The sequence below is a fragment of the Rhincodon typus genome, chromosome 43, assembly GCF_021869965.1.
Source record: "Rhincodon typus isolate 14 chromosome 43, sRhiTyp1.1, whole genome shotgun sequence".
Classification (NCBI taxonomy): domain Eukaryota; kingdom Metazoa; phylum Chordata; class Chondrichthyes; order Orectolobiformes; family Rhincodontidae; genus Rhincodon; species Rhincodon typus.
In genome coordinates, this window is record NC_063374.1 from 10,270,209 (window position 1) to 10,291,289 (window position 21,081).

General features: G+C 45.4%; 2 protein-coding genes across 2 annotated transcripts in view; one reads left to right on the forward strand and one right to left on the reverse strand.

Annotated features, from left to right (window-relative positions):
- The window catches only part of LOC125487664 (sorting nexin-6-like), a 21,173-nt gene extending 17,227 nt beyond the window's left edge, over positions 1–3,946 (forward strand). The window contains exons 2-4 of the mRNA XM_048619645.1: positions 404–563; positions 1,837–1,922; positions 2,502–3,946. Coding sequence (XP_048475602.1) covers positions 404–563; positions 1,837–1,922; positions 2,502–2,555 — 300 coding nt within the window. The 3' untranslated portion in view covers positions 2,556–3,946. The remainder of the gene's footprint in view (positions 1–403; positions 564–1,836; positions 1,923–2,501) is intronic.
- A 4,153-nt stretch (positions 3,947–8,099) lies between these two features.
- Positions 8,100–20,112, reverse strand: LOC109924513 (cofilin-2-like). Its single transcript, XM_048619654.1, has 4 exons — positions 19,606–20,112; positions 10,893–11,203; positions 9,857–9,933; positions 8,100–9,041 (listed from the first exon to the last, which is right to left on the reverse strand). Exons 1-4 carry the CDS (start codon positions 19,606–19,608, stop codon positions 8,932–8,934), a joined length of 501 nt encoding a protein of 166 aa, XP_048475611.1. The 5' UTR covers positions 19,609–20,112; the 3' UTR covers positions 8,100–8,931.
- Between the last annotated feature and the right edge of the window lie 969 nt (positions 20,113–21,081).

A 21,081-nucleotide genomic window follows, 5' to 3' on the forward strand; every position in this document is an offset into this window, starting at 1 on the left:
ACCACTTCCATCCAGAAGGACAAGGGCAGCAGATACATGGGAACACCCTTCCCTATCTCTGTCACCTCCTGCAGGCCCCTGCACCTGTCACCTTTTTTTGAGTCCTAATAACCCAGCCTGATCTCTGCTGTCCTCCAGTCCAGGTCACCCAAGCGTCCTCGGGTTCCCATCACTCCCTCATTGCTGGCTGTGCCTTCAGCTGCTTTTGGCGGGGGCGGGGGTAGGGTGGTCCCCTCACTTTTTAAACCTCACTTTGTTCCCTGGAACTTCTACAAACAACTTCTCCTGTCCCTCAAACATTTTGGGGACTTATTCCATTTGAGTGCAGTTTACACTCCGAATCGTTTTTTTTTTTTTGTTTGGGGATGACCTGAAGTTATAAGCTTGTGAATTTGTTGCTCAGGATCTGCTGTACCGGAGAGCTCGCTCCTTGTCTGATTATGAAAATGCCAACAAAGCCCTGGACCGAGCCCGCATGAAGAACAGGGATGTGAAACACGCTGAGGCGAATCAGCAACGCTGCTGCCAGAAATTTGAAAAACTTTCTGAATCAGCCAAGCAAGGTAACAGGCTCCTTTTGGCCATTCCCCAGTTGCTCATTTTCTAAGGTCTAGGCTATCCTCTTAAAATGGGGAAACACATCAACTCTCAAAGGCAAAATACTGCAGACACTGGAAATGTGAAACCAAAAACTGAAAATGCTGGATAAACTTGGTTCTGGCAGTGTCTGTGGAGAGAAACTGATTTCTGTATGACCTTGGTTTGTTTTAAATTCATTCATAGTAGGAGGGTATTATTGGCCAGGCCAGCATTTATTGCCCATCCTAGAGGGCAGTTAAGAGGCACTACGTTGCTGTGGGTCTAGAGTTGCATGTAGGCCAGACCAGGTAAGGATGGCCTAACCCTAACTTTTTTTTTAAATAGCAGACTTTTATTGAATTTAAATGCCACCATCCACTGTGGCAGGATTTGAACCTGCTCCCAGGACATTCTCTGGATTAACAACCCAGAGAATTGCCCATAGTGCCCAGGGATGTTTGGGTTAGGTGGGTTAGACATGGGAAATATAGGGGTAGGGGAATAGGTCGAGGTGGGATGCTCTTCGGAGGGGCGGTGTGGAATTCTTGGGCCAAATGGCCTAATTCCAAACTGTAGGGATTCTATGAAGATGAATACCACTAGACCATTGCCTCCTCTCAGTCTGTATTTAATTCTGTCCATCCATGCTGCATCTGCAGCATTTCCTTTTTTTTCAAGCTGTTGATTTCACCACTTCCACGGTGAGCAAGCGATTTCAGGAACTAGGGCCATGCTACACGGTCACACTGCTTGCCAGGCTGACTGAAGATATGGACCCACCAGTCCTTGGGGTTGCAGAGTGGGTGTGAGAGATGTCCGAGGCAAAAATTAGAGGGATAGCCAGCCTGTCAGAGATGCTGTCTGTCTTGGAGTTGGTGGGGGTGGGGGGGGGATTTTTTTCCCCCCATGTCTCTTACAAATAGATGATGATGAGTCAGTCCCTCGCTGCTGTGTGGCAGCTTGCTGTTTGCAAATTGGCTGCTGTGTTCCCTACTTTTACATGTCAAAAAAAAAAAGTCCTTCATGGGCTGTGGAATGTCTGCAGCTGGGAAAAAGGCTCCTTCTCCTTCCTCACCCTGTGCCCTATTCTCTCCCCTCCTGAAGCAGTAGTGAGAAGGGCTGAATGAGATTTAGTGTGTGTTTGCAGTGGGATAGGCAAGTGACATTTACAAGAATGTGCATGTCCTGGGTGACTCTGATTTTTTTTTTAAAAAAAATTCTGTTTCTCTTTCTCTCTCTCCACCTCCTGCCCCGTAGAACTCTCAGACTTTAAAATTCGAAGAGTGTCTGCCTTTCGGAAGAACATGATTGAGATGACGGAGCTGGAGCTGAAACATGCAAAGGTAGGAACTGGGTGTTGGCACACATTGAGCTGACTTGCAAATGACTGGACCTCCCTTGCAATCTCTGTTCGCAATTGCAAGGTGATGTTTGTCTCACTATGCACAAGGCAATGAATTGCAACATCTTTCCCTAAAGGGCTGGAATCTGACTCCAGAACATTCCAGAAATAAATAAACTTGCCACAACATGAGTAATTTGTGGAATGCTGCAAACATGGAACAAAGTTAATCTGCTTGTTTGGAGAGTGAGTGCACATTTACCAGGCTAAATGGCCTCATGGTTTTTAAAATGGAATGTTCTGGATGTGTATTTCCTTTGCCTCCTGCGCCTCCTGCATTTGCTCCCCCCACCACCCCCTGCAAGCACAGGGTCTGTAGAACCTCCAATGACCCTCTGATCACTGCCCACCCCCACCCCCACCCAATGCACATGCTCTCGCCCTCATTCTGCCTGCAGCCCTTTATGGAGCGTCTTTATGCTTAACCATGCAAACACTGGATAAATGCAAGTTGCTGGGAGAAGTTATTTGTTGAAACTTTTTTTTTTGGTGGAAGTAATCTTTATCTTTTTGTTTCCAGGCCAACCTATTACTACTAAGGAACTGCTTGAGTTCCCTGCGAGGGGAACAGTAGGATTATTCTCTGCTTCACTACACAGCATCTGGAGACGACCATCTGTTTGGGCCAATGCACAAACATACCTTTTTTCTGTTTTTGTTTTTATTTTTGTTCATCATGTTTTTATCATTGTTGACCACTGAGAACATGAATCAGGGTGGGGCTAGCTGTGGGTTTCTGCCCCAGGTGGGTGGGGGGGGGTCAGTCTCCCTCCATGTGAACCTGGCACCTTGGGTGGGTAAGGGTTGGTGTTTGAAAGTCCCTGCAGTGTCCCCCTCTGCCTGCCACCACTTACGTTTTTTTTTTGGCCAATGGGTTGATTTGCAGGCTGGCTAGTGAAAGACCTGCCTGAATAGAAATGGCTAGGTCAATGTTTTCCTGTCCCTGAGGCCCCCTCTGACTTGCCAAGCCCTAGCCACCTGATTGGCGCTGGTATACCTGATGCCAGGGACCACTAGAGTGTGTCTTGAGGATCTGGATAGCTAATAAGTCAGCACTCCTACATACAGATGTGCGCACATCCATCCAGGCTAATAATCGTGACCCTTCCCAGCACCTGGCCTGCCCTTACGGACTGATGTAGTCTGATGGTAATGTGAGTAGACTGCGCTAACCAATTTTGACATCGTAACCATCAACTCCCTTTTTAATGTTACTAAATCACTGGAGAGGGCACTTGTAGACTGGGACAGTGTAAAGGGAGCTTTATATTGAACTTCCGTCCTGCGAGTGTTTGGGGAAACAGTGTAGAGAGTGCCTCGTTCTGTATCTAACCCTGGTGCTGCCCCTGTCTAGGGAGTGTTTGGTGGAACGTGTTCCATTTTGTGACATTGATATCCACTCACTGTGAAACCACTGTGGAGCTGAGGGGAGAGCTCAGCGGGCACTGAGCTAATATTGTCTACCAGCTGGACACACAGATATTACAAAAAGTATTCTGAATTCTCAATACTCCTTGTTTTTGTGTTCAGCTGTACAAATAGGAGTCCTGAGTGGCTTCTCTCCATTTTCCTCAATTGCTTGTTCAGTTTTGAGTAACCAGCCTTTGGTTCATGTCTAGTCATGCTCAATAAAATTACTGAATTGAGTTGGATGTATAAATAAGTGCACCAAAGTATGAAAGCATCAAATTTACTTGTGTTAAATGTCAAACATGAATTATTCAGAATGTCTGTGAGTGTCTTGTGGCCTCTATAGGGAGTGAGCAATGTCCAGCTCAAGTTGGGGTACAGTCATGTTGTGACACAAGCCCCTAAGATGCTGTTTGTACTTTTTTTTTTTCCCTCTTCGGGGGGTGGAAAATGTCATTGTTTGAAGTCCTAATTTAAGCAAATCTTTCAGCAGCTTCCCTTTTTAAAGTTCCAGACTTCAATCTTTGTAAATAAAATTTTGAGCAGAAAATCTGATTTGTGTCAGCTGCTCTGTGATATACTGCTTAACAAAAGGATCTGGGGGAAAATTATCACTGCAGCCTCACCACCTTCACTGAAGCTCCAACGTTACTCAGTGGTGCCGACACATCACTACAAGTGATGAGGTTGAGCCCCTGCAAGGACCTAGTGCATACTACTTTGTGTAGCAAGATTCCATATCCTCTGTTGTCCGGTGGTTGTGAGCTAGAGGGAGGCTTTGATCTAAAGGCCTAGTGGGACCATGTCAATCTGTCATTGGGGTTTGTTTGAACAGCAGTGATGTTGCCAGTGTTCCAGTTGCTATTTCTACGAGGTGATTATGTAGACCTGTGTCCTCGTGAGCCACATAACCAGACAGGGTTTCAAGCTAATTAATACGGGCAAGAAATCAAAAGGGAGTGGGTAGTTCTAAACACACTGTGGAGCTGGAGGAATACAGCAGGACAGGCACTATCAGAGGAACTCTTCTGAGGCTGCCCGGCCTGTACTCCTCCAACTCCAGCATTGGCTGTACTATCTATCTAGCTCTCGGTCATTCTGCTTTGTCCTGGATGCTGATGTGCTCATCCAGGTGTGTGGGGATGTTACATCACATGTCTGTATGGCTGGTCTAGTTCAATGGGAACCTCTAGGAAGTTGTGGATTCAGCAATGGTGATGCTGTTCATTGCCAAGGAATGAAACTACACTCCATTGATTGGAGACAGGCATTGTCTCCTACAGTGCAGGATGTGGATATTACTAGCTACTTCTGTTCCCAAGCCTTCATACTTTGACATGAACTACTTCAGTCTCTAAGGAGTCTTGCATGGTGCTGAATATTGTAATGCAGGGAAGGTCATTGAAGCAGCCCAAGCTATAAGTTGGGCTCAGTACCCTGCACAGAGCATTCTATATTTAGCTGGGTAATTTTCCAGGCAGATAGTGGTGGTGTTGCTGTACAAGTAAAGCTGGGATTGGAGTGCAGCACATTTTGAAGCATGTCTTCCATCCTATAATTGGAATATTGTAATGCTGGAGACACTTTTCTTTCTCTTCCCCACCTCTCTGCATAAGCCACTTGGCACTTCTGGCCAAAGACTGGCGAATACATCCTTACCTTTTGTACAGATGGTGCTGTGGAGTTAATTGTCCACTACTGTGCTTGACCAGATGCAGCAGGATCGCGGAGTTTGGATCTGCTCTGTTGCTTGTGAAACAACAGCTCTACCATTTGCTGTTTGGTAAGCAGTAGGTAGTTGCAGCCTCACATCACATTTCTAGGTGCAACCAGTGCTATTTCTGTACTCATCAAGCCAGGGTTTGATAGCAATGGTTACTAGTGGTGTACCTCAAGGATATGTTTTGGGGCCACTGCTGTTTGTCATTTTTATAAATGACCTGGATGAGGGCGTAGAAGGATGGGTTAGTAAATTTGCGGATGTCACCAAAGTCGGTGGAGTTGTGGATAGTGCGGAAGGATGTTGTAGGTTAGAGGGACATAGATAAGCTGCAGAGCTGGGCTGAGGTGGCAAATGGAGTTTAATGCGGAAAAGTGTGAGGTGATTCACTTTGGAAGGAGTAACAGGAATACAGAGTACTGGGCAAATGGTAAGATTCTTGGTAGTGTGGATGAGCAGAAAGATCTCGGTGTCCATGTGCATAGATCACAAAGTTGCCACCCAGGTTGATAGCATTGTTAAGGTGTACAGTATGCTAGGTTTTATTGGTAGAGGGATTGAGTTTCAGAGCCATGAGGTCATGTTGCAGCTGTACAAAACTCTGGTGCAGCCACACTTGGAGTATTGCGTACAGTTCTGGTCACTGCATTATAGGAAGGATGTGGAAGCATTGGAAAGGGTGCAGAGGAGATTTACCAGGATGTTGCCTGGTATGGAGGGAAGGTCTTATGAGGAAAGGCTGAGGGTTTTGAGGCTGTTTTCGTTAGAGAGAAGGTTGAGAGGTGACTTGATAGAGACATACAAGATGATCAGAGGATTAGATAGGGCGGACAGTGGGAGCCTTTTTCCTTGGATGGTGATGGCTAGCACGAGGGGACATAGCTTTAAATTGAGGGGTGATAGATATAGGACAGATGTCAGAGGTAGGTTCTTTACTCAGTAGTAAGGGCGTGGAATGCCCTGCCTGCAAAAATAGTAGACTCGCCCACTTTAAGGGCATTTAAATGGTCATTGAATAAACATATGGATGATAATGGAATAGTTTAGGTTAGATGGGCTTCAGATTGGTTTCACAGGTCAGCGCAACATCGAGGGCCGAAGGGCCTGTACTGCGCTGTAATGTTCTATGGTAGTGTGTGGGATATGCCAGGCCATGGGCTTGTAGATGGTGTTGTGAAATTTCTGCTGATGGTCTGCAGCATCTCATGTTGTCAGTCTTGAAACACAGCTAACTAGGTTCAAGGTTGGGGCAACAGATGCAGTGGCAGACACTACCTAATGAGAAATTAAAGGACCTACCCTCCCTTTCTAAAACAAAAATTCTGTCAACCTTCAATCTAACTAGAGATGAATAGCAAGCCAGAGGACTGGACAGCATAAAATCAAAATGACAAGGAAAAAAAATTCAAGTATGGGCAAGTTAGCAATGAGAGCCAGACTTGGTCTTACAGGAAGTTTTGAATCATGGAAAATGTTAGAAAATGATCTAATCAGGTTTTTTTTTCACATCTCTTTTGCTGTAATGACTATAAGGAACATTCTAGACAGATGCAAGTAAGGAAATGGAATGCAAGGTAGAACTCCAGGAAATGTCAATCAGCAGGGGATCAGATAGCTATCAAGATTCAAAAATTAAAAACAAAAACCAAAATTTGCTGGAAAAGCTCATCAGGTCTGGCAGCATCCATTGAGACCTGAGTTAACATTTCTAGTCCAGTAGTGACCTTTCCTCAGAACTCTGGGTCAAGGGATCCAAAACATTAACTGATTTCTCTCCCTAGATGCTGCCAGACCTGATGAACTTTTCCAGCAACTTTTTTTGATTTCCAGCATCCAGTTCATTTAGTTTTCAAAAATTAGACATGAATGGACTCTTTCCCCCCGGTTTGCAACACAAGTCATGGGTCAGGCTCTCAACTTTATAATAAGTGATTTGGAGTGAGATGGAAGCTAGGGTTGCTAAATGTGCTGATGATGCAAGTGGAAAAGTAAATTTATAAAGATGACCTCAAAGGGTTTCAGAGCATGGTGTGCAAAAGTCTGACAAAAATTGTGGGGGAAGTTGTGTAAGAATTTCACCAAAGCCAAATAAGAATTAAAAACAAATGGTGAACTTGGAGATGGGGGAATCTGGGTGTCCTCAAAGTACAAAACTTCAAACTGGTATAACCAATCAGGAGAATTCAAAAGTAGGGAGTTTATGTTTAAGTTGTACATGGAGGTGGGGAGACTACCTCTAGAGAACAATAGGGTTTTGACTTCAAGGATGGATGTAAGTGTAATGTTAAGTGTAGATGTAGTCCAGTAATGAAATGTTCTCCTGCAGAGTTATCTACTGGAGAGCAAAGGCACTTGCATTTACTGATTTCTGCATTTAAGTATCCCAACAGGTTCTTTGACTTGTATTGTCTAAACCTTGTGGTTCAAGAGAACTTCATTTGCAAACTTTGTAACTTCATTCCAGCAGGGTTTCTGCACATTGTGCTCTTCCATAGCAGAAGGGGGATGTTTAGAAGCTGAGCTGCTACTTCTGTTAAATACAAGTGTGGGAAGCTTTAAGTAATTAACATGTGAGACACAAGAGCTATTTTGAACAGGGACAGAGACAACGTGGTGGCTATCCAGCAAAATTTCCCCTGTTGACAAAAGGAGACCAATGCTGAAAAGACAGCAGTACATTCTAGCTAAAGGGATTGAGATGCTGAAGACAGAAGGCAGGCCAGTTTTACAGAAAGATCCTTCAGCCCTTGTTCTGGTCCTACTTTCCAGGACTTGGCTCACAAGCCTTGTACACTATGGCCCTTCAAGTGGCCATAGAAACAGATGTTGAGGATCCTATCTCCCACCCTTTTCAGGCATATCCACTGCCCTCTGGAAAAGTCCTTCCAGTGAATGCAATCAACCTTCTGTCCTTAAAAATCCTTTTAAGGGGAACACTCTTTAGCTGAGTCAGAGTCCTGCAAGCACAAGATTCAACAGTAGACAGGATTTTCATACTAAGTTTATTTCAAGGATTAATAATGTTGCTTCCACATTAGTCAGGCCCCAAAATCCCACCCAACAATTAACCACCTGCAAAACACACTACATGATTCAGTCCTCAGAATTGGTAGTCACTGCCACCCCACCCCAAAAACAAAAAGTTGGTCATGTTATAATGTAATGCTGAGATTGTGGGGTCAGCCCTTACCAGAGAAGGAGTCTTGTTAGAACTCCAGGAATGCTTAGAAAAAAAAAAAGTGGGGGAATGATGCATGGAATGAATGTCAAAGGATAATCAAACCAGAAACAGGCTGATTTCAGAGGTGTAAAGGCATCTGGATTTTGGGGGGTGGGGTGAGGGGGTGCAGACTTCCAAAAATTCAGAGACACCAAAAGGGTAATCAAATCAAGCTTGCATGATTAATGGTCTAAAAAAAAGTGTCCACTCCTGAAGCTGAGAGGTATGCCTACACAACTTGTCAAGTCAAAAATCTCCCAACTACCAGAATTAAGATCACATTGCATGGAATGATTGCGACAAGTTAATATTCAGGCATTGTGGTGGGTTTTCTACCCTGCCTGACCTGTTCCACTGTAACTGCAGGCTTGGCCTTGAGAAAACAATTTTGGCAGCAAGTCTCTCTACAGCCCCTTGTAGCCTGATGAACAGTACTTTGATTTTATTTTTTTTGTCCCACAACTTTCTAGTTAGGTCCCGATTACAAACAGGTTAAAAGCAAGAGTCAGATGGGAAGTCAAAGATACATAAATTGGAAGGTACTCCGCAAGCAATAAAACCCACAGCACATGACAAACATGGAAGCTCAATGCACTGGCACTAGATTTTCTGCGATTCAAATGCAACAACGCCTGACCCCAGCTTTGCTGCCAGCTCACAGCGGTCCATTAATTCATCAATGGAAGTCACCTGCCACTCATGCTTCACTCCTGCAATGAAACAGATCAATTTGATAAAAACAAATGTTTGTTTAGGCACTCAGTGCTGCACAACACTAAAATAATAATGCTCAGTAGCTTTTAGCAGGCTTAAGTAGCTAAGTCCATAGGCCCAGGTGAGCTGTATCACAGGCCACCAAGGCAAGGGAAGAAATCACAGACTGTCATTCATTGTTGCCATGCCATCCATGAATGCCTACATGTTTGATGACCAACATGGAGAGAAGTCCAAAGGGCCTGTTTCCATGTCATTAAAAACTCCATGATTCAAAGCACCACAGCCTAGAAACTGCTGCTCCTGGTTCAGGTCACAGCAGGATGGGAGGTGCCATGTCACCAGTGTCCAGCAGAAGCCTCCATTTACTATCTTGCGGCTACATGGGTGAGAGATTCCACTCAAAGCTTAACAATAACACTGCAATCAATTAGTCAGCACCCACACCCCTCAGTGGATACTGGAAGTGTGCAGTGGCCTATAGATGATGAAATCACATTCAGTGCAGGGGGCTATTTGTTCCATTGTCTCTGCACTGCTCCTCCAAATGAGGAGCATGACAAGATGCCAATTGCCTGCCTTTCCACTCCATATATCTGCACATGCTTTCTATACAATCAATCACCTACATTCTTTTGAATACCTCAAGTGAACCTCCACCACACTCTCCCTGCACAGGGCTAGCATTCCCTCTTGGCCTTTGTAGACAGTGAGAATGAAGGATTAAGTGTTAAAGACCTCAGACCTCAGGCCTCAAGACTTCAGAATTAAAGAGCAAGTGAAAAAAATTCTGCAAGGCAGAAAGTCATACCGGTAAGCTTTTTTTTCAAGGCATCCTTGGAGCTAGCATAGATCATTTTCCATTCAACAGATGCATCCTCAGGAACCCTGTTGGAAATCAAGACAATAGCTATGAGCATCTTTCATTAAGGAGCCTGCACCTCCCCACCCCACTTTATAGCAGTACAAACTCCTGTGCAGTTACCACTAAAAATCAGTCATTGCTAATGCTATTGTGCTACAGAGTGCACCAGACTGAACAGCAGCTTCTAATACACATTCCATCCTCCCTTGAGATCCAAATTTCCTCAAATCTAGCCACATTATTCACCTCAACCCACTGTGGGTAAACAACCAAGCTCCACATTGTCTCCACTCCCTGGGAGCTGTTCCTTCTGAAGCCCAACCCCACCAGGTTTTCTCTTCTAAAGTTCACACACACACACAAACTCCCCAGCTTTCCCAATAATTCATACTCCACTTGAAGCCAAACAGAAAACCGCTTTAGTATCCACTACCACTGTTCAATCAGGAACAGCACAGACGTGTAGCCAAGATATAGTGTCTGATTGGCTTCTGAATCTAGGTTAAGTTTGTAGATGGGCTGAATAGTCTCAAGAGGAGCCCATGAGCCTACGGTGTGCCAACGTGTCACAGCGATACAGCACAGAAACAGACCCTTCAGTCCAACCAGTCCATACCAACCATAATCCCAAATCAAACTAGTCCCATCCGCCTGCTCCTGGCCCATATCCCTCCAAAGCTTCCTATTTTAAACGCTATCATTGTGCCGACATCCACCACTTCCTCAGGAAGTTCATTCCACACACTAACCACCCCGTGTAAAAAAAAAAATTGTCTCACACCTTTAAAATCTCTCCTCAAAAATGTACCCCCTTGTCTTGAAACCCCCCCAGGGGGAAATTCAACCACCATTAACTCTTGCACCCCTCATTATTTTACAAACTTCTCTATGGTCACCTCTCAACCTCCTACGCTCCAGTGAGAAAAGTCCCAGCTTTCCTTTATAATTGCAGCAAGACAATGAATTGTAATTGTTCACTTACCAGTGCATGAAAATCAACTCTTCCTTCTTTGTTTCCTTGGTCTCGAAGGATGCATCATAAAGGGCATAGCGGCAATCGTTCAATGGAAGCATTTTAATAAAGCTGTTGAGTGGGTCACAAATTCTTCCCTCCAAAACATCTCCAACTGTAATCTGCTTCTCCTGGTCCAAAATTATTTTCTCTTTACTATCATCCAATTTAAAGAGCACTGCCTTCTTCCTCTTCTTCAAATCTGCTTGGCTGCATGATTTGCGCACTTTCATGTCATTGAAACAGTTGATCACTTCATCAGAGACTGCAACACCGGATGCCTGGGAAGACAAGCGCATGCATTTTCTTGGTTTTCTGATCACAAGTCACTGGCTGTCTACCCCCCCAATTACCTTTGAACCCACTGTCTCACTCAGCCATTTGAGAAGACACAATGCTGTGGGTCTGGAGTCACGTGTAGGCCAGACCAGGCAACGATGGCAGATCTGCTTCCCTAAGAAAGGACATTAGTTAACCAGATGGGTTATCTTCAGGGACCAGCCTTGAATGGAATGCTGCTCTGATTTTACTGATCCAACAACTTTACTACCTTGTGTTAACAGAGGTAGAAAACTTCACTAACAGTGCCTGAGCAGGATGTCGATAGCTAACAGACAAACCAGAATGATTAACATTGAGCTGGCTATCTGCTACAGGAAATGGTGATGCAAGTACCAAAACTGATAGAAGGCTCACTGACAAAGGGAATGGAACAACCCCTCAAAGGCAACATCCTCTCCACATTTATCCTGTGAAGGACCCTCAGCAAGATAACATTGTATTCTACTAAACACCCATAAGCATCAGCCCAACCGTTTCACACAGCCCCTCATCCTAGCAATCAGCCTAACAAGGCTCTCTTCTAATTTAAGGAGGCTATGTCCTTGCAGTTCTAAGACCAAAAGTGCAGTCCCATACTGCCCTGCACACCTCACTACATGTCCTTGCAATAAAAGCAGACATTCCATTTGTCTTACTGATTACTTACTGTACTTACCCATAAAGCCCAACAGGAACTCTGCCACTGGAGACAGTAACTGTGAGGGGCCAGAGGATCTGCTGTGGCTGAAAACTGAGCCACCAGCCAGTCTAGTCTCACTTTCCAGGATTTTGTCTGGAGCCTTCCAAGTTACAGCACATTAACAGGCTGGATTTCTGTGTTTTGTTGACCTCCCAAAATGTAACACCTCACTTCAAGTTGAATTATATTAGTCATTTTTCTGCCCAGCTGCTTCCTTCCTCACTATAACGCACGGTTTTGCTTTTTGCAAACCTTGATTCATACCCTCAACATTTACACATTAATTAACATCACAAAAAGCAGAGGAGCTACTGAGCCCTGCAGAATGCCAATGGAAACAGCCTCACAGTGACAAACACCAACCAGTATCCCTGGGGAGCAGTTTCCTATCAGACTTGTTACGTTCCTCTGGATCCCATGGGCTCTTACTTTCTAAAACAGCCATTGCATAATCCATGTAGACCAATTAATCAGACAGGACACTCCCTTTAGACACTCACTATCCTGGAAAATTCAGCACCCCTCTTTCCTAATCCAGACACCCAAATCATTGATAAATTGTGTAGCCAGGAGCTAAGCATTGAACCGCAGCTTCTAACCTAAATGATTTTGTTATCCCCACTGCTTTCATAGTTAATCAGCTTTCAATTCTAGTCAGTATATTCCCCCAACTCTCACATGAACTGATTTTATTTATCAAAGTCTTGAGACCTTATCAAACACTTTGAAAATTCAAATACCCAATATTTCCTGGGTCCCATTTTGTGGATTCGTTTAGATGGGTAGATGAAGGTTTATACACATCTTTGCCTTTCAAAATCCATGCTGACTCTCTCCGCTATCTTCCCAGTATCATCATCACAGCCGTGCGAGACAAGTACAAGGCCATATGTATACAAAAAGCATCTTCTCTCCCTTCTATTTCCTGATTCAGCACTGCTTCCAGGATGTTACTCTATCCCCTAGTGAAGACATTATGCAAAATGCATCTGCCACACCTTATGTTTTGTTAAAGAACAGATTGCAGAGTTCTTAAGTATTTATAGAAATTCTTACTGTTATTTCTGGTTAGCTTTCTCACTAACTTTTGCTGCTTTTTTTTAAATATTCTGTCCAATCTCCTGAACTTCCACAATCACATGCATTACATTTTAAGCCATCTAACACTTTAGTTAACCATGGATGGCGGATTCATCCCCAGGATTTCTCATTCATTGGTGAATTTACTTTAGCCAGCTGTTTTCATGTCACAAATTGTTCTTTTAGAAGTATTCTTAGACCCACTCTGTTGTCCCTTAAACTGAAGGTTAAATTTAATCAGTGATCGCCACCATTCAGCACACCTCTACTAGAAAATCATTGTACACCACCAGGTCTAGTATAGCTTGTTGTTGTCAGCCCTAGAACAAGCTGAAATGTTTGAACTCCTCAGCTAAGCTCTCAACCTTTTGCATCTTGTTTGTCACCTATTTTGACAGAGCGCTGGTTCCCACCATAAATGCAAAACTCCACTTTCAGGCAGCCCTTTAACATTAGCATTATATTAACCATTAATGAAAGTTTGTGATGTTGTTTAGTGATTTTGCGAAGAATGGGCTTCATTGCTAAACTGTTTAAAAAAACAATGAGAATGATGCAGCCATTAGCAAGAATCCTGTCAACTCTGGGGTCCCAGCTAGATGGTCTTTGCATCCCACTGGTTGAGCAGCACTGATCTGGGCCACCTTTGCCCATCTGAATTTCTAGTTGAGACGTCAATCAAAAACTACCAGGATTAACAGAGCCTTTCGGAGAAGCTCATTCATTCCTGTATGCCCCACACAACTGCATCATTACTGGTGCGGAGCCCGCCCAGCATTCCCACAAGTAACTCCTTGCATTTCATAACTCATCTCAACCCAAACTGCTATTTGAACTTGGGCCTTCTCTATTATGCTGATACAATCAGCAGCGCCACCTTTTCCTACTTCCCTATTGTCTCAGGCACACCAAGATTCAGATCCCAACCCACGCCAGCTCGTAGTCATGGTTACCAGATCACACTTATTTCTGTCTTCACCCAGTTCCAACAGCTCTTTTCCACAACTATATTAGAGCCTTTGTTTTATCCTCTTCATCTCTAAATTTTACTTTCATCTGTTGGTTAACTTCTTTGAGACTGATTTGTCACGTTCTGTAGAATCCCTACAGTACGGGAACAGGCCATCAGGACCAACACCACCACCAACAGCAACTCACCCAGACTCATTCTCCCCTTACCCCTCCCCCTCCCCCTCCACCCCCAAAAAAACCCCTAGACTACACCACCCACCATGGCCAATCCACCTAACCTGCACATCTTTGGACTGTGGGAGGAAACCAGAGCACCCAAAAGAAACGCACGCACACACAAGGAGAATGTGAAAACTCCCACAAAGAGTCTCCCGAGACTGGAACTGAACCCAGGTCCCTGGCGCTGTGAGGCCCCCACACTGTTTTAAAATCCCCCTCCACTTCCCTAGTAATTCTATTGACAGCAGCTCCAGAGTCCTGGTGGAGATCTCACTTTCCGCAACATTGGAGCCAGCACCGCCAGGAATTGGAATCCACGCCTTTCAGCCACATCCTCCAATCTGACTTGCCAACTTACAATTTACACATGACTCAGGGAATGCAGAGAATGACCTTTGAGTTTCTGTTTCAAAACAAGCTGCTCATACTGCCTACGCAGAACCTCCTTTATCTTGCCCATGTCTTGGAACCACATTTGTTGACTTGGTCAAAAATCCTGGAACTTGCTCTCTAACTGCACTGAGAGTCTCTACAGCAGCAGATCACCACCATAAGGGCAATTAGGGACTAATGTCAACCATTGCCTCTATCATTATGTCAGCATTCCCACCCTGATATGGGACAGGTCCTGCTACTCTAAATGGGGATCTAATTCAAGTATCCCAAAATGGAAAGGTATAACAAGATAAAGCAGGGGATATTAGGCTATGGTCAAAGCGCAGGTAAACAGGATCAGTGTAGAACAGGAACAAAGAAAATTACAGCACAGGAACAGGCCCTTCAGCCCTCCAAGCCTGCGCCGATCCAGATCCTCTATCTAAACCTGTTGCCTATTTGCCAAGGATCTGTATCCCTCTGCTCCCTGCCCATTCATGTATCTGTCTAGATACATCTTAAGTGACATTATCGTGCCCATCTCTACCACCTCCACTGGCAACGCGTTCCAGGCACCCACCACCCTCTGTGTAAAGAACTTTCCACGCATATCTCCCTTAAACTTTTCCCCTCTCATCTTGAAATTGTGACCCCTAGTAATTGAGTCCCCCACTCTGGGAAAAAGCTGTAGTTGGCATTTGTTGGCTCATATAGACATGGTGGACCAAAACGGCCTGTTTCTATGATGACTGACTGACACCCAACCTATAATTTCACCAACACTGGTTTCAGAGTCTCACACTCACATGGCTTTGTCAGTTACTGAAAAGACTGAAACAGAATTTTATTGTACACATGCTTGATGACATAGTATTAATTAGGTTTGGCTAGGATTTATGCAGATTGCAACCTGCCCCCTCCCTGTTGTAGTGTTACTCTCCTTCACTTAAGAAGAGTATCTCTCATGGGATATGACTGCCACTGTGCTGGGCCAGCATTCATTGCCTTCCCAGCTGCCCTGGAGGGGATAGGAAACATCTTCCTCAATGGTTTGCCCAGTTATCCTGTTAGAAAAGCCTTACCAAAACCTTGCCTCACTGTGCAGCTGTATGGAGTCAGACCATATGTGTTCAATGTCCCCAACCAATAACAGAACTCAGGAATGCAACACTGTCCTGGATACAATCCAGATAACTGGAACCTGTGTCAACAAGTGGGAACATGATTGAACAGATTGACTCAGCCCTGCTCACACCTGGGATCAGTAGAATACAAACATGAAGACAAGACAGAAGGAAATTTGTGGTGTGTGTTGTATTCACCAGTACAGTCGCATATTAAGTTGACAATTTCATTCTATTTACTGTCAAAATAGCACTTCAGAATTCAGCAAAAGACAAGTGCCACACTTACAAGGCTCAACAGATACCAATGGTCCCCAATGGTGGCTGTGCACCCAGCTACCTGGGGCCCTAGCTTCGGCCCATCAAGGCAGCACTGGTTATCAAGCAATTTTCTAATGCTGTGCTCACCTAAATCATGTTCCCACTTGTTGACAGAGATTCCAAATCTCTGGACTGCATCCAGGAGAGCACTGCATTCCTGTGTTCTGCTATCACTTGGAAACAGTGAACATGTACAGCCCGACGCCATACAGCTGCAGTGAGGCAAGATTTTGGTAAGGCTTTTCTAACAGGATAACAATGCCTCTCACAGCCTTAATTTCAAGCAGAGTGTTCCAGATACCAACCACCAGCTCCTTTCCTTACCACATCCCCAGTTACTGACCAAGGGGTCAACAATCCTCCCTATCTACCCTACCTGAACCCTGCCTGTTCAAGACCATTCCTTATTTCTGGTCACTCTGCTATGACTATGATTGTGCTTGCCTGTACAATTCCATACTAATCACCTTTCCAGGAACTGTTTGCGTGGTTATATTGAGGAAGGAAGCTAGGTTGTACAAAAAGCAGAAAATGGAATCAAACCCACACATAAGAGGAAAGCACAAGGCAAGGCATGCCAGGAACACTACAAATAATCAGATTCCAAGGAACAAGTGCACATTAGAACCCTGAAAGTAGCCAGAGTGCCGGAGGTAAACAGTGATGGTAGCACTTGATACAACAGCAAAAGGAACTTGTACAGCTCTGGTCATCTCATTATGGGAAGGATTTGATCACACTAGAGATGGTGCAGACAAGATTTACACTGGACAGCACCAGGACTAGACAACTTCAGCAATGAGGGAATGTTGGATAGCTGGGAACAAGATGTAGACGGCAGGTTTATCGTGTTTCTTTTACTAAAACCATGAGGGGCTGCAAAAGAGGATTAGGAGGAAGAACTACTTCCATCAGATCAAAGGCCAATCAATGGATGGATCCAGGGAGCATTGAGGGGGAAAATGTTCTGATCCAAAGGGCAGTTGTGGGCTGGCACTCTTGTCTGAAAGACTGATTTAAAGAAAAGCACTTTTGGACATGAGCATGGACAGGATAACCCATTCATGGACCTCCATCGAGGAAGACCACTGACTACATAGGATAAACTGAGCACAGCTTTATAAATTCTCATCCACCCCTGCCAGATTGAAGACATTCCTGCATCGCTTCCAAGAGTGCACAGAGCAAAAGGCAGATGACAAATTTCACCCAGACATGGCCATCAATAAATCAAACCTGTCCTTTCTAGGCAGTGTCAGCTGTTCCACCCCACTGTGACTGGGAGCAATCACATGGCCAGCAAGTGGATGAACTGGTTTCAAGCAGGTCGAACTCAACAATGAATACATCTCACTTGGCAACTCAGTGCTTTAAGAATGACCTTATTAGGCAAAATATTTGACACTTCAGCTGAAGTTTCAATTTCACTGGATTTCAGAACTGGCCATTGGTAGACAAATTTTATTGATGATTCCAGTAACAAAACACGATGCTGTTGTCCTGACCGACTGCTGGTCAAACCACCACAAAGCAACCATTCAGCAGTTAACTTCTGGATTTTATTTTTAAAGCAACTAGCCAAGTGACTAAACAGCTTTGCAGAACTGAAGGGAAATGGCACTTTCACAAGAGCCAGGTTTCGTCAAAAGTGAGCTTTTCCATTGAAGGTTTTTAAGACAGTTAGATTCTTTCCTAATCAGACCTGGCCCCACGTCAAACGAGCAGCTCAATGACAATGGGGAAGGGCGAGGCCAGCACAGCGCACAACAGGAAACGCTTGCAACGACAAAAAATCTCCAGCCACCAATACCCTGCTTACTCACCACCCCCAGACAGACACCTCCTGCTCCCCTCTCTAGCACTCAGGCCAGATGTTCTCACTGAAAACGTGGCTTTTACGAGCCAAGTCTGAGACTGAGCCCATTTATAGCTACCTCGCCAACTTCGCAAGACACCTTACATAAACAATAAGGGCGGCAAATCCAGGGGGATGACATGGAACACTCAAGTCAGTGCACTACGCTGGAAACCAAGCAGATTCTCAAAACAACAAACAGGACAGATCAGCAGCCTTCATTTTAATCAAAGGCACTTACTGCCCATCATCGGGGGACCCTGCTAAACCCCATGTAGGAAACGTGAATCGCAAATTACCCCACACCTTTACCACTGTGCCCATAAACCCTAATCTGCTAGGCTCCACAGAAATGAGCGCTATCTCGTTTTAAACAAAAAGCCATTTTAAAACCACAGACGTGTTCCACCACCACCCCACGGCCAGCAAAGAAACATCCCCAACAATCCAAACAGACCCGGCAAACATCAAGATTCAATCCGTTAACTGGAAACAAGAATTTTTTTTTTGGCAGACGGAGTTTAGAAATAGAGAATCGATTGGTGATGCCAGATTCCCAGAGAGATACATCTAAAACAGGTCAGGAAGACTAAGCTCAAAATGCAGGAATCTGAAAATGAACAAGGGAAAAAATGGTTGAAATCTCACGGAGATGACATGGATGGGATTGAAAATCCCTCTTAACTGAAACCCAAGCCCCCGAAGAAATCACAAAATGTCGAGCAACGCGTTTTTCTCTTTTTAAAATGAATGCATAGAAGGCGATTGCAAGTAAAGGCTCCGGGAAGGCGCCATGCAATTCTGCAAGCCGAGCCCACATCTTGCAAAAACTGGGAAGAGAATAAAAGCTGTAGATGTTAAAATGAACTTTCTTTTAAAAAAAAAAAAAATGTTTTCCATCCTCTCTCTTCAACCCCACCCTAACTTCATTGAAAGGATCGCTAGAGGGCCGAAACCCACACGAGTTAACGGGATTCTGCAAATCAGACCATTCATCAGGGTGGGGCGGAGACACACAGGAGAGAGAGAGAGAGAAAAAGATACACGTTATTAAATTTAAAAAAACCCGACCGACCCATTCAGGACAGTACAAAACCCCGGGGAGTTTGGGGGGGAAAGAAGACGTCAACCTAGAGATTTAACACGCAAGACAAAGAGGGAAGGGAGAGGGTGTCGTTGGGGCAAGGGCCCGCCCGCACTGAACACCCGCTGCCAACGCCCCCCCCCCCCCCCCCGACCCCCGAACGCAGGCCCAGGAACCCCCCCCCCGGGGGCCTTCCCTTTTCCCCCCCCTTTCCTTTTCCCCCCCCCCCCCCACCCCAAACAACACCCGGCGTTCGGATTGGTCTGGGGGCTCGCGGAGGGTCTCTCTCTCCCAGCCCGGGGTTTCCTCACCATCAGCGGCAGGGGTCCAATCGGATATAAAAACCCGGCTCGGCACCAGCCACTCCATCAAAACGGCCGGCGCCGTTAACGACGGGCTGCCTCTTTACTTCCTCCCTCCCTCTCTCTCTTTCTCTCTTACCCGCACAAACAAAATGTCATGTTGAAGGGGAACAAAATGCTATTCGAAACAACGGAACCTCCGTCGGGGGCAAAATAATACGAAAATATTTTAACCGCCTCCAGTTTTCGTCCGCCGCGTTCCCCGGGAAAATAAACAAAAAATTTGAGGAGGAAAAAAAAATTTTAAGAGAAAAAAAAACCTTTTCTCACCATTTTTGTACCGCGGCTTTCTTTCGACGACGACGACTTCTTCTTTTGCCACTCGGATAACGGTGGGGGCGGGGAGGGGGGTGGGGAAAAGAAAGGAAAAAGAAATGCAACAAACGCACGCCTCCACAGACAATGGATCTCCGGCTATCGCTCGCTCTTCGGAAGCCTGCTCCGCACGGACTGAGAACGAGAAGAAATAAAAGGGGAAGGAAACCAAAGGGCGCCTTCCACTCCCCCTTTATAACAACAGGACAGAGAATACCCAGGGCCGGTTGCGCGCGCAAGTAAGCGGGCGTGGCCTCCTACTTAGGGCTTCAACCGTTACTTATCACCTTCTTTGCATCCCACCCACCCTCGACTCCTTTTTTTTAATCATTGCTCCCCTCCTTCACTGTGCAGGTGAAGCTTTTCTCATTATCGTTGCAGCGGGAGGCGATCGATTCCATTTCTCTCAATTTGTGTGGGATCCGTCCTCTTGCTCTCCCCGCCTACAACTCCCGTGTTGCCTCACGCAGGACTACATCTCCCAGCAGGCACCGGGGCAATGGGCTGAAAACACCCGGCAGTTCACCCAATGGAGGGTGGGGCGTACACTTCTCCCGTCCTAATGCGCAGGCGCCGAAACCCCTTAAACCGCCGAGTGCGGGAGAAGGGAAAGGGAGTTGTCGTTGCTCCGGCGCGTCACCGCCTGGTGATGGATGCTGGGAAAGCGAGTCCTCTGCTCCGGGTGCTGCCGTTGGTTTGAATGGGTGAGTGAACTACAGCTCCCAGGGTGCATTGGTTGGAGGGCGGGTGTGGCAGACCGAAGCAAGGAAGAGGACGAAGAGGAGGAGCTGGCGCCCATTTTCTCCCCCCTACCTTCCCCATCCCCCCCAGCCCGTGATGTTCGATTTATTTTTCGGAATCTGCTATCCTGATGTGAAATAACGGACTTGGCTGCACTGGGCGGTGTCTGAGGGAGGTTGAAACGTCGAATTAGGTGGGGGGAGAATAGCGATGTCTTTAAATTTACCTCAGGATTGGGGGACCGGGCTGTAGTGAAGGCGGCCAATGGCTGTCCTGGGAGAGGAGCTTCTGGCCATATATGGCCAAGAGATCGCAATTGGGATGGCGTGAGCCCAAAATGAACCTGTTACTTCCTTATTAGGCAATCATGCATAGCCATATTTTATTATATATATGTGTATAAGAACTCTGCTGTGCTCGGGCGCAATAGCTGATCGGTTTTATTTTCGGTTCACGTTATTCTCAAACTGATCTCATGGCAAGAGTCACTCAGTTGCATTTTAAGATTATTATCCATATTCCAACCTTTCACTCTGTATGCACCTGCTGTCAGCCCCCATCCTTTATATTCATCACATCCATGCGCTCAGAGATTACATCCTTCATCTTCATTCTGATCAAAGAAGTGTTAGGGATGCATGAGGCTGCTCAGCCCATCGTAACTGCTCCCAGCTCTTGAAATGAGCATCA